Genomic DNA, 13,770 nt, shown 5'->3' with positions numbered 1-13,770 from the left:
GTATCATCCTGAATCCTGGATATTACTCACAAAACAAAACATTTTTGTCTGCATTCATTTAATTTGTCACAATTTCTACTCAAGTTTCACAATTTTCTACATCTGTAATTAAATTCAAAGTGGTCGAAACGCATAATAAACTCATCACTGCAGGTTGTAATTTTAAGGCATCTGAATTTAAAGCAGCAAATGTACATTTTCAATTGCATTGTGTTAAAATGTTTTAGCAGAAGAAATTATGTGCAAATCATTTATAAAACCTTCGTATGTAACTGTCCCATTGAATTTAGGTAAGAATAGCTTTATGTACAATGAATGCAGAAATTTCTTCTGTAGTGCTCGTATTTCATGAAGAAGTCCCAATAAAACTGGGAAAGAGTAACAGTTTTTAATTACAATTCTAGATAAGAGGCTTTTCTTTCATCGCAAAAGTGTTGGAATAACTCCAGGTCAATATTATGCATTCATTTTCTGTTTGGTGCTATAATGGAATTATATTTTGGCATTCAAGATGCAGTTCTACTTTTTAAGTATTTCAATTTTAAGGGTATGGTATCATTCTCTTCTCTGTGCTTGGAACTCAACTGGGGCTGTCGGCACAGAAAAGTTGTATTCTGTCAATCTCCTGTCGTTATATGATAGATTGCCCTTTGCGAATGAAAATACAGTCATGCATGATAAGTAAGGCTGATATCTGGCCATGTGACTGAAAACCATACCTTATAAACAGCTATATTTCAATTCTATGAGGCAAATCACAGGGGTTTTCCCCTGCTAGATACACCATTCTGCAGGCAAAATGCTTCTGTTTTTTAGGTTATTAGATCAAAAGTGTATAACTGAATAAAGGATAAATGAATATAGACTGCACAAGTGTTAGCATTAGGACAGTTGAGATGAGCAGGGAATGCTAATGGATCACTTTCGCCATGTGATTTATGCCTACACGTGAGAGTCAAACACATTCGAGAGACTTTATGACAGACAGTCATTCTATTATGTCATGGATGTCAGCAGCTGTCAGTCATCATTACTTGGCAAATATAAGAGAGAATAAAAAGAGAGCAATGATTAAGGCAGTGTTTACACTCGTAGTTCGTTCTTTTGGTTATTTTGGCTCCGGACTAAAAAGGAAAATGAGAGTTTGCTTAGCGTTCACACTGTCAATTTTAACACTGAACCTAAAGATAAACAAAAGGCATAAGAATACAGTCACAACCTGATTGGACAGCTTTTATTACATATGTTTTGCAAACTTACAGAACATCCAAAACTGCAGTTTGCACTGAATGCACTCATTGTGTACACATGGTGGAATTTTTGCCAAATGATAACTCACTAGAGCTTTTAAAATGAGTAAAGGAGTCAAAACAGCAGCAGGAATTTCTCCATTGTGCTTAAAGAGATCTGCTAATCGATTTGCTAATCGACAATCTTCGATGCCTGTACCGCACTGTAGCATCCAAGTGAAGAACCAGGTGAGCATTCTGTCCTTTTAAGAGCCACATCTTGTGACATCAAGTCCTGTTTTTGTCCAGTTTGATACAGGTGTCAGAACCACCGTCTCCTTGCAGCGGATCTCCATGTGTGCAACTGAGCAATTCCTGCCTTCTGTTTTGACTCCTTTACAAATTTTATAAGTTCTTTGGTGTTAAAAATGCCACCATATGTACACACATCAAATGAGCGCATTTAGCCCAGCACACAGCATTATTTTGGATGTTCGAAAAGGTCACCAAATATACATCAGAAAAGTTGTCCCATCAGGTTGTGACCGTATCCTTTTGCCTTTTGTTTTGCGTCTTTAAGTTTGATGTAAAATATGACAGTGTGAATGCTAAGTGAACCAAAACTAAACATCATTTTCTCTTTTGGTCCAGACCAAAACCATAAAGAGAACTGAACTGCAAGTGTGAACACATCCACAGTCGAACAAGTGGTCTTGGACCCGCATGTCGCAAGGAACGGATGGCAGCGTTCACACTTATTCAAATGAACCGCATTAACAGAGAAATCGCACCACAGTTTGTTTAAATTGAACCAAAACTTCCAAATGTGAAAACCCCCTAATTCAGGATAAAACACTGAATCTGGAGGAAAGAGGAGAGGGAAATGAACACCAGGTGCATTGCAAACCCACAGTAAATGGACTGTGCAGAAAGGTACAAGAATGAAGGAGAGAATGTCTAGAGAGTGACAGACAGCTGAGTAAACAGAGAGTTTCACGGTACCTGCTCTCTTTAGCTACGCTAACATTTCCATGATACGTGTGGATTAAAGTAGACACTGATGAGATTACTTGCAAGCATTTACCATCAACGGTGCATTAATATATGAGATATGTAAATACAGTTTATGCATTAATATCTAGTACTTCCACAATGCGCTACTGTTGCTACGTTGTGACCACGGCTGTGGGTCTAGTACAGTACATCTACCATGGTTTATCTTACACACATACTTGACGAAGAGAATTAGAAGTGCAGATGTTTGAAAAGAACGAACATGATGAAACAGCTGAGAGTAAAACACTGTTTACACTTCAAAGGGTGTGCTGAAGGATGTCATAACACTGCCTCCTGCTGGTAGAATGCGGTAATACTGACCTAACTCAACCTTTAGGTCATTTTTCACATCAGGTTAATGTGCAGAGACTATAGTAAATAAGCTATTTGTTAATTTGGTAGGCTAATTGAATTAAAAACACTGTGGTGCTATCAGAATAATACCTGGAGAAAGTGTCATGTTAGCAGTTGCTCAGCTGGTGCATGATCACCTGAAAATACGTGATTCTGCCATCTTTGTTAAAAAAAAAAAAAAAACACTTTCGTTCTATATTAATATTAAAATTAACATATACATATACATAAATAAAAATATAAATATAAACATGAACAGGGACCTATAAAATTAGAAATTAAATTGAAATCTAAAATTGATAAAAGGTTAACATTAATACTCATTCTCATCCCTCACACTTTTTTTTTTTTTTTTTTTTTGTAATTAATCATGATTAATCACATATTTATCTTGTCATAATTTCACATTGAACCTCCAAATTAATGTAGAAACAACATAAAGATAGTATATTTTAAATATGTTTTCAGTGGCATCTTTTTGCTAAGTATAGCCTATTAATAATGAAGTATTGATACCAATACTGCTACTGGTGTCTCTATTAAAAGCATTTTCCCTTAATTTTCCCTATTAATTATAGCCATTCAACATTACAGTATAATTGAAAAACATTATTTTTAACATTTAATCTGCATTCAAATCGTTTAATGCACAGCTAGCCGTTGATTATCCCTTACATATATATATATATATATATATATATATATATATATATATATATATTAGTGGTGGGCATAGATTAATTTTTTTAATCTAGATTAATCTCACTGTAATCTTGGAATTAATCTAGATTAAAGTGGCTCATTTGAATTCTGCCAAGTAGATCAGAATAAGTTTACTACTAGTAGTAAACAACTAGCAGTCATCAAGAATTTAATATTGATAATAACATCGAAGACATTGTATGATTATTCCTTAAAGATAAGGTTTTAATAGTTTTAGTAGTAGTAGCCTATTACATTCTGCCCAATATCTTCAAGTGAAACCGAACTTTTATTTTGACGGGTTGCCGTGAGGATAGTTTTTCTCAAATGAAACGCTCGAATGCTCATGAAGTGACTCTCAGAGCAGTTCTGGAGATGTTGTTCATGTATTTATGTCCTCATTTAGTGAGACGACAGACGTTAATATCGCCGCAAGCGTCACGCGGGCTTCTGTATGAGTAGTGAACAAACCCGCGCGTCTGTGCCATACATTAACACAGAGACACACAGAAGTCATATTTAAATAGACGTTTTGCGGCTTAATGTTTACAAATAGGAGTGGGAGTGTGCTCACTTGTGTGTGCGCCACGCTTGTTTGTGTGTGTGTGTGTGTGTGTGTGCGAACCGGGGCGGAACTCCGCTGTGCGCGCGATACAGAGAGCGCGACCATGTAACGTAGAGACAGAAATGACTTGCAGATTTCCATTGGGAAGCTTCTTAAAAATAAATTTTCCCTGAAGCAAACCTGGCGGCTTCATAGCTGCATCCATGTTAGCACGCATACACACAGGTTCGAAGACTCGTTCTCGCCCCCTACAGTGCAATTCGGCTAGGTATACTTCCGCGCTAAAATATCAAGGTGAAAGTCATCATAGCTTGCGTAGTATAGACCCAGCTCCCAACCCAACTTTGAGAATAGATTAACGGCGATATTTTTTTTATCGCCCGATAAGAGTCACACGTTAACGCAGCACGTTAACGCCGATAACGGCCCACCACTAATATATATATATATATATATATATATATCATTATAAAAAATGCATTTTACGGTGAACACAGTAGGCAGCAGGCTAAGCACACGTGTTTACTACGAATAAAACCAAAAATCATGGTTCTTGTAACCATGGTAACCGCAAATTAACCATTGTTTCGTTACTTCAAATAATAGTTTACAAAGAAGTACTAGGATAATATTTTTTTTGTGGTTATAAAAACAGACCTAAGCCAACATCAGACATTAAAATGAATGAGGCAATAATGATTGGTTAATTAATAATTATATGGTTTCATTGAATAACACTGTTAAAATACATAATGTAATACAAAATAAACAATTTATGTACATTACATGTTACAAATGCCTGTAAAGGGCACCAAAGGCCTGGTAATTGCTGCTGTTACACTTACTGTACTTGTTTAATATTGACCAAACATAGGCTAATTCAAATATCCACTTAATATTAAATTTTTGGCCACCTTTTTGTGATAGAAATGCTACAGCCTCTATAATTTCTTCAACAAAAACATGTGGACATCACAACCCTTAAAACAATTTACTATGGTTTTATCGTAGTAAAACTGCTTAATTTTCTTTTTTGTGATTTCTGAATGCTTGAGGCTATAAAATCAATCAGACTACTAGCTGTAGGTAACTGTCTAGAGCTACAACTGTAATTTGTAAATAATGTAATTTAATTACAATTTATTTATTTACTTTTATATTTTATTAAAGTTCTATTTTGATCCCTATATGCTTTTTTTTTTTTTACTTCCATAATATTTGACAGAGGGGGCACAACAATACAATTCTGCTTAGGGCACCCATTTGGCCAGCAGCGGCCCTGCACAAATGCCAACTGAGTCACTCTGGAGCCACAGGAAAATGACATCCTGACAACACTAATTGGCTGATGGCACCACAAGAATAACAGAGAATTAAAAAATAGGTTTCCAAAAAAATCTTTTGAGTTGAGTTTTAAGAGTTTTTTTTTTTTTTTTGGAATTACAGTACCAATTAGAGCTGAAAGTCAGCTTAAAATAAAATATGACCCTGTTTACTTTTGTAGTGGAGTTGTGAATATAATATGCTTGCTAATGCTGCATTTATTTAATCAGTGCTAGCAGTAATATAATGAAATATTATTACAATTACTTATTAAAATTAAAATTTTCTATTTTAAAATGAACTTCAGCAGCCTTTAGTAACATTTTGTAACTTTATAAATGTCTTTATTTTTTAATCAACTTCATCCACCCTAAAAGTATTAACTTCTTTAAAAACTCTTACTGAGCCCAAACTTTTAAACAATGCACACACATACAATATAATAAACAGATAATGTTAGCCATAGGCTTTGTTTTAGCAAACTCACATTTACTTTATATCTTGTTTAACATCTTGTTTCACTCCTGTTTGCAATGTGTGACATTATGGAAGTAAAAGCTTGCGAAAATCAATTCACAGTGACTTTAAATAGCAGAAACGAGCTGAAAAGTCAAAAAAGCGGATTACATTTCTCTTAAAATGCCTCTTGACCTCTCAACCATGTTGTCTGTAAAGGCATAGCCATTTAATTTCATAAAAATACACAGGCTAATTTGAGATTCATAAAGCCAAGTGTGACGATGACCAGTGGCAATGGCAATGGTCTCAGCGGGATGTATGGAATGAAAGAGGAAGTTGGAAGTAGGGCAGAACATGATTAAACAAGCTGAATATTTTCCCTTCATTGTAGCTCTCTCTCTCTCTCTCTCTCTCTCTCTCTCTCCAGAGATTCATGAGTTGCGGTTGTCGCCACCCCCAACTTCCTCCATTTTAATCAACAGGATCTATTTACAAAGCCGATGCCTCATGAATAATTCTACAACCTCTTCAGGACAAAACATTGACTTCCTCAATGCTGGAGTTGATATTTTGGTCATGAATCATTTAGAGACACATGAGATCCGTTGTTTTTTGCCAGTGCTTAACTTCATATTTTCCCAGTTATTTCTAAGGCGTTTGTATTTTCCATTCACATCACGACCATCGTCTATGTCCTACATTCGCTAGTCCTCTCTCTCTCTTTTTAATTTTTTTTTTTTTTTATAATCCTTTGCATTCCTACAATACCACAGCAGACTGTAATTGCATACAGTCATGTTCTGGCACATTATTTATCATATGGAGCCGCAGAACAAGAGATAACATAATAGCTTTGGCCAGCTGACAACCTCCAATACAGTGGCTGCAAATTGCTGATTGTCACATAAATTATTTTCACATTCATAATATAAATAAGGGAGGGTGTACAAGGAGAGTAAATTTGATGTCTTGAGTCATTATTATTTTTGTAATTTGTAATAATGAATCTCTGGATTGTTGGGAGTGCAAATGAGCTCTTAATTTAGAGACTAAACATGAACATGCATTTTAATGACATCATTTGCATACATTAAGGCGGTAAATGTGGCATCGTGACATATTGGAGTGCTCGGGATTAATTGCTCGGTCGACCCGCTAAACAGAGCAGTTTAACATAGTGTGTTGTCACTCACTTATCCTTTCTGCCTCTCTTGATTAGTAACCTTTAACCGGTTGGGAGCTCCGTCTGAGTGATTCTGCAGGGAGATTTTGCTCAAATTCTGCTGCGCTGGCAGCTTGCACACAATGAATAGTATTCCTTAGACATAGGCGGTAAACAAAGAATAACACAGCTGTGTCTTATTCACTGCTGTTGGAGATGCTCAACTAATCAAATTTGAAAGGGGCTTGAATATATATAATTTAAAGCAGTGGTTCCTGACCCAGGGGTCATGACCCACACTATAGGGGTCACTAAAAATTTACAAGGGGTTGCCAAGCCTATTCTAGTTTGAGGGTTACAAGCAGGGATGAAATAGTTACCACCCCGTTAATAAACCAGGGTTCATATTTTAATTATCATTAAAACTGTACTGTTAGTTACTATAGAAAATAATTTGACTTCTCAATTTTTTGTTTTTTTGTAAAAGCGCTTTGTTAATTTCTTCTTCTTTTTGGTGGGACTAATGTTTTAGGGTTTAATGTTGTGTTTATTCTAAATACAAGAAGAAGAAAGATTATTACTGTATTATTATTTTTAACCATTTAAAAGAAATAACAGTGAAACCAAAGAATAAATATCTCTAGGTTCTGGCAATATCATATGAAGAAATATCCTAAATTGCTTAGAAATGTGTAATATTTCTCACAGTTGAATGGAAAATGTTTCCTATAATCAGATTTTGAGCGTGCATTTTATGAGCATGAAATTATATTTGAAGTGTGGCTAGAGTTTTCTTCATAATTTCACAATCTGAATAAATTTGATTAAAAATCTGGACTTCTATAAATGAAGTAACAGGAAATAGCACATCAAATATATTTCAACATTATATTATGGAAAATGTTACAACAAGATGACAAAATGTTTCAACACATGCCTGTAGTTTTGTGAAAAACTTTTTTTAATTTATTTAAAAAAAAAAAAAAATTTAATAATTTTATTTTTATACATCGTTCATTTCTTGCACCATGCATTCAAGAATAGTTTATATTGCATTTTTTAGGATGCTCTGCCACTGTCATTTTACTGTTCTTTTAAATAATATTTCTAAGTTAATATTGGATTAAAATATTTAAAACAAATACAAAAAATAAATTAATATAATAATAAAAACTATTTTAATTTAATATATTAATAAATCGATTAGGATTTAGTACAAAGGCCATATAAAATCCAATCATTTATTCTTTTTTAGACGTTACATATACAAGCATATATTTTAACTCGGGTTCTCTCACAAAGGGATCATCATATTTGGGATTTATTGGCTTTAAAAAGCCCGGATTTAGAGGACTTATATGTTGAAATAACGTGACGCTAGTGTTTGTGATGATGTAATTAGCGCCGACTTCACGTTTTGAAGATGGCAGCCGCCGTAAACACACCGACACCTGAGATCGGTACAACGAACCAGACTGATGATGGATACGACACAAAATGCATTTTCTGCAAAATCGTGAAGGGAGAAATGGGAACTGAGCTCCTGTATAACGTGAGTGTGCTGTCAGTGCTTTATTCACGATATCATAACTCAAGCAGATGCGCGATGACATTATGATAGAGGCTAAAGATCATAATACACATTACAATACATGTTTCATGAAATCAATATTTGCTTATAGAAGTAATAGACCGACGTGTCCTAACATTTATCAGAGTATTTCCTTAAACGTATAGCATCTTTTCCTTTGCAAAATGTGATTTTGTTTCCTTTGTAATTGTGTTTTAATAAAACAATAATGCGATGATTACTCGGCCATCGTCATAATAAATAAAGAGTTACGTATTTTGAAATATCATGTTTATTTTGTAAATTTAATTATGTTTATAATAGAATCGTTAGCATTCCACGCTCATTGTAACATTATTTATTGCACAATTTACAGTGTATTTAAGCACATCGGAAAAACATCAGAATTTGTAAAATGTGACCCTGGACCACAAAACCAGTCTTAAGTGTCAATTTTTCGAAATTGAGATTTATACATAATCTGAAAGCTGAATAAATAAGCTTTCCATTGACGTATGGTTTTATGGTTAGGATCAGACAATATTTGGCCGAGATACAAAAATGAAAAAGAAAAAAAAAAGGAAAATCGCCTTTAAAGTTGTCCAAATGAAGTTCTTAGCAATGCATATTACTTTTCAAAAATGAGGTTTTGATATATTTTACGGTAAGAAATTAAAAAAAAAAATCTTCATGAAAAAGAATGGATAATTTTGACCTATACAATGTGTTTTTGGCTATTGCTACATATATATCCCAGCAATTTAAGACTGTTTTTGTGCTCCAGGGTCACCAATAGCGCTGTCAAAGTAATAACGAAAATGTAAAACAAAAATGAAAATGTATAAATGAAGCACAATATAACACAAATTAATTCAAATAAATTGTGTATTGCAATTGTTGTTATATGAATTAAAACCCTGTTTTTCAGGATGACACCGTGTCCTGTTTTAGAGATATCCACCCTGGAGCTCCACATCACTATCTGGTTGTACCAAGTAAACATGTGGGCAATTGTAAATCTCTCGGCAAAGAGCATGTAGCATTAGGTAAACACGCTGTGAGTTATTCAAGACTGGTGTAAATGTTTAGACATTTCTGACAGTAGCTACTTTCTACAGTAACAATCTGAAATAATGAGTCATATTTAACGTGTACAAGTAGTCAGACTTCCCAGCTTAGTTACGCATAGCATGCTTTACTGAGGAGTCATCTGTGCAAACTCTTGTTTTTGTGGTTTTTAGTGGAGAAGTTGGTGGAGATGGGGAAAGAGATACTTCAGAAGAACGATGTGACTGATTTAAATGATGTTAGGTAATGAAAAACATCTGCCACTTACACGAAAATCAAGTCCTTGTTTATGAAGCATGCAGAACATTGTGAGTTATGTTCTGATGCATCACATGCCAATTATATTTCCAAGGTTTGGGTTCCATTGGCCTCCGTTCTGTTCTGTCACACATCTGCATCTCCATGTTCTCGCACCTGTCAGTCAGATGGGCTTCTTGTCCCGCTTGATCTACAGGCTAAACTCGTATTGGTTCGTAACGGTAAGCAATCAAATGAACAAACCAACAATGCAATCCACTATTCACTGTAATTTAGTTCACAACTAAATCACATCCACTAAAACTAATAATCATATTCCCTTGGAGCAGGTCACTGATGCATTAGAAAACAAAATGTTTTCTCAGCGTAGCAAGACGTTGCCAGTTATTACGTCTGTTGAAGGAGACCTTTTGTCATGTAATTGGAACAAGCAAATTGTATTAAATTAAAGCGAACAAGCTACAGTGGGAATGAAAACCTTTTTTGTTTTTGATCGCTCAAATGGATCCGTGTGGAGAAATGTTTTAGTCTTACCAATTCTACTACTATAAATGTTTTCTTTGTTTTAAATGATAGGATTCTTGATTTGCCCTTGCTTTTGGTGTGCAAATGTATAGCTAACCCTTGTATGTCTTTATTTTTCAGGCCGACCAATTACTCCAAAGGCTGAACTCTATGAGCTGAATGTACAGGAAGTTAGAGGAACTCAAAATACATTCATGTTTGAGATGCCCAGGGCCACGTTACTCATAATAACAGTCCTAGTCAATATGTCTGTGATGACAAAAGGTCACAGACATGTGCCTCAGGGTTGTAATACTCATAATGCTATGTTTTCTGTTAGTTATATCGTCAGCCAGACGGGCTAATCAAATTTGAAGCTACAAAACGGCAGCAACTTTTCAATTGCTTTGGGGGAAAAAAGCATGCCGAATAGTAATGACATTGATACATTTGACAGAGTCATTAATCTTTTATAGAGAACAGTTGGGATTCTTCCAGTTTTACTAAAGTAATATGATTTTTAAGGATACAGAGCTGTGACAAAGAGTTTTTAAATATGAATGAGCTAAAAATGGTAATTAATCTCAATAATTAGCTTTGACCTTTAACCTCACACTAGCTGAATGATTTTGGCATCAGAATACATGGCAGTGTTTTTGATATTCTGTACTGCAACAATGATGCAAGAGCAGTTATGTTTTTCTTCCTTCGTATGATACTGTTTATGACATGACATAGATTATACTATATTGCCTCAGATGTATTTAATTATTGAGAGGTGTAAGGTTGTATGATATGTATAAGCATGTAAACTAAATAAATAATAACCTGCATATGTGTTATCTGCTTTTTAATAGTTTTTGTGTTTCCAAAACTATCACATTATCATCACTATAAATATATTTTCATATTAATTATGTTTAGAATAAGTTCAAAGCAACTCAATACAGAACAGCTGACATGTATTTTCTAGTCAATACTTGTAATTTTCTTGTAAGTGATTCATTATATGAAAAAATTACTCCATTACACACACAAAAAAAAAAACATTTTGAGAGGTTTAGGAAAACATTGTGTGCCTTAACACTGTGCATCAAAGTGATGGCATGTTAATGTGATTATGGTTTGAGAATATGGCTTGTCAAGACCACAATTTTGCACTGTTATTGTTCACTTAAAGGTGAATGAGTGTAATGTCTGAGGATAAATCATTGTGCAGAGATATCATCAGAATTAAGTCGTCTGTAGGTTGCCCTGCTGAGAAAAAAAAAAAAAAAAACCCTGCTTAAAGGAATAATTCACCCAAAAATGAAAGTTTACTCACCCTCAGGCCATTAGCATTACATCCCTTGCTCACTGATGAATCCTTTGCAGTGATTGGGTGCCGTCAGAATGAGAGAGAAAAACATTACAATAATTCACGAGTAATCAACACGACTCCAGTCCATCAGTTAATGTCTTATGAAGTGAAAAACTCACTCTGACGGCACCCATTCACTGCAAAGGATTCATCAGTGAGCAAGGGATGTAATACAACATTTCTCCAAATGTGTTTTGGTGAAGAAACAAACTCATCTACATCTTGGATGGCCTGAGCAAATTTTCATTTTTAGGTGAACTATTTCTTTGAAGTACCTCTAAAACCAGTAAACAGACCAACCTAACTAGGCTGGTAGACCAACTAAGACCAGCAAACCATTTTCCGACTGGTTTAAGGTGTTTTTAAGCAGGAACACATGAAAAGTGTTGTTGCTCTGTTTTTTAGCAGCCCCTAAAAGCAACATTGACTTAACAAATGGTATGAGAGGGGGCAGGACTACCTATCTGGTTGACCAATGACAGACAAGACTGTTTTGAATCCTGTTTGAAATCATTATTTTTCCAATTCTGTTTGGTGGTACTTAAAAAATAACACTGACTCCTAACCCATGTTCAAGTAAAATGGATGTCTATAAAGCAAAGTTGGACAGGCAGGCACATGGTGTCCAGCACTGTTGTAAATCACTGTAACAAGGTGATGAGCTCTCCATCATCTCTCCCCTGCCACAGCATCTCTCCTTCAAAGTGCACCAGCCCTTGCTTGCGTGCTCGCAGCAGAACTCCCACTAGTTTATTAGAGATAGTGACGTATCTCTCAAACAGCTTTCCGAACCGCACAGACACCCTGCCATCGTCCCTGGTCTCTCCGATCTCCCTAATGACCAGGCAGAGCTCTGTGACCTCTCTGCTGATGTGAGAGTGGGCGTCTCTTCCTCTCTGCTCTGTTTTGGAGCCCTCTAAGGGCCTGCCGTAGCCCTCCTGTCCTCGCTGGATCTGCGGGGGAATCACCTTGCTGTTGCTGAAGGGATTGTGTTTCTGATACTCGCAGTGGTCATTGGACCATTTCTGCCAGTTCTCTGTCAGACCTTTGACGGATACGGTGCAGGTCTCTGCTTTGTCGTCATTAGGCTGCGCAGGTGCTTCGTCTGTCTCCATGGTGACCTTTGGCTCACAGGACGGCTCTAGTTTTCAGCATGCTTCACTGTTGGCACAACACAGGCTGCAAGTGAGAAGATTGCATGTCGTACAGCCTTTAAATAACTTAAAGCTTCATGAAGTCTACAAGTAAGACTGACCCAATGTAATCAATAGCTGGGGCACTTAAGCTAAACTATATCGTATAGATAGATCCTAGGAAAAAATGTTCTAGGTTATTGCTAACTAAAACTAAAACTATAAAAAATATTTTTGTTAATTGAAATAAAACTAATAAAATAAAATGAAACTAAATGAAAATTAGAAATGTTGCCTTTAATAAGTTGAAACACTACAATTACCAACTGGAAATAAAAAACTAACTGAAATATAAATAAATGAAAACTAAATTGTAAAAATAACATGTAAATAATACTAAGAAAACACTGTTCCAGGATTGTAAAACTGGGCAAAAATAAATAAATACATATATTTTGTAGTGTGTGTTTAAGGTTTCACACTGTTTATGTTATTTGGCTCACATTTTGAAGACTTTGGGGAAAATAAAGCTTACTAGGAAAAATTATGATGATCAGAAGAAATGTAGCTTATAATTTAAATTAACATTTTTATAAGTGACATTTCAGACATTCAACTACATGTATCAGTAATATTATCTCTTTCTGGAAATATCCCATATTCATACTGAAAAATGACAGAACACTGTAGCTTATAATATTATTAGTGACATTCTATGACAGCTTAGTTTAACGATGTAATCAACTTTACAAAGATTTATTTGACATCGAAATATATGTATCACACGTTAGGTGTATTATAATAAAACCTTACCGCCTTTATTTGGCTTCTTGAGGATGGTTGTCATGCTGTAACAGCGATGGAAGTGGATACATTACAAGTTGAGCAGTAGATACTTTTCTGACCTCTGGTGAGAGTGATTGACGTGCAAACCAACCAATCAGAGCACGATAATCATGTCACTGTACGAGATGATGAACCAATGATGGGGAAGATTTTAGCCTCTTAAGAAGTTAATGAGCGTGTG

The 13,770-nt window shown here is 35.2% G+C and overlaps 3 protein-coding genes across 3 annotated transcripts in view; 2 read left to right on the top strand and 1 right to left on the bottom strand.

Annotated features, from left to right (window-relative positions):
• trmt11 (tRNA methyltransferase 11 homolog) overlaps positions 1-13,770 on the top strand; it is a 47,847-nt gene that overhangs the window by 20,564 nt on the left and 13,513 nt on the right. The gene's annotated exons all lie outside the window — the stretch shown is intronic.
• Positions 8,209-11,108, top strand: hint3 (histidine triad nucleotide binding protein 3). Its single transcript, XM_058747740.1, has 5 exons — positions 8,209-8,402; positions 9,349-9,466; positions 9,662-9,731; positions 9,841-9,967; positions 10,392-11,108. The coding sequence occupies exons 1-5, from the start codon at positions 8,274-8,276 to the stop codon at positions 10,428-10,430; spliced, it is 483 nt and encodes a 160-aa protein (XP_058603723.1). The 5' UTR covers positions 8,209-8,273; the 3' UTR covers positions 10,431-11,108.
• On the bottom strand, positions 11,727-13,698 carry si:dkey-29b11.3 (actin-binding Rho-activating protein-like). The gene is made up of 2 exons (XM_058747741.1): positions 13,557-13,698; positions 11,727-12,771 (listed from the first exon to the last, which is right to left on the bottom strand). The coding sequence occupies exon 2, from the start codon at positions 12,723-12,725 to the stop codon at positions 12,252-12,254; it is 474 nt and encodes a 157-aa protein (XP_058603724.1). The 5' UTR covers positions 12,726-12,771; positions 13,557-13,698; the 3' UTR covers positions 11,727-12,251.

The sequence above is a fragment of the Onychostoma macrolepis genome, chromosome 16 (genome assembly GCF_012432095.1).
Source record: "Onychostoma macrolepis isolate SWU-2019 chromosome 16, ASM1243209v1, whole genome shotgun sequence".
In the NCBI taxonomy this organism is placed as follows: Eukaryota; Metazoa; Chordata; class Actinopteri; order Cypriniformes; family Cyprinidae; genus Onychostoma; species Onychostoma macrolepis.
Note: the sequence above shows the minus strand (reverse complement) of the source record. Positions and strands in the feature narration are given on the sequence as shown.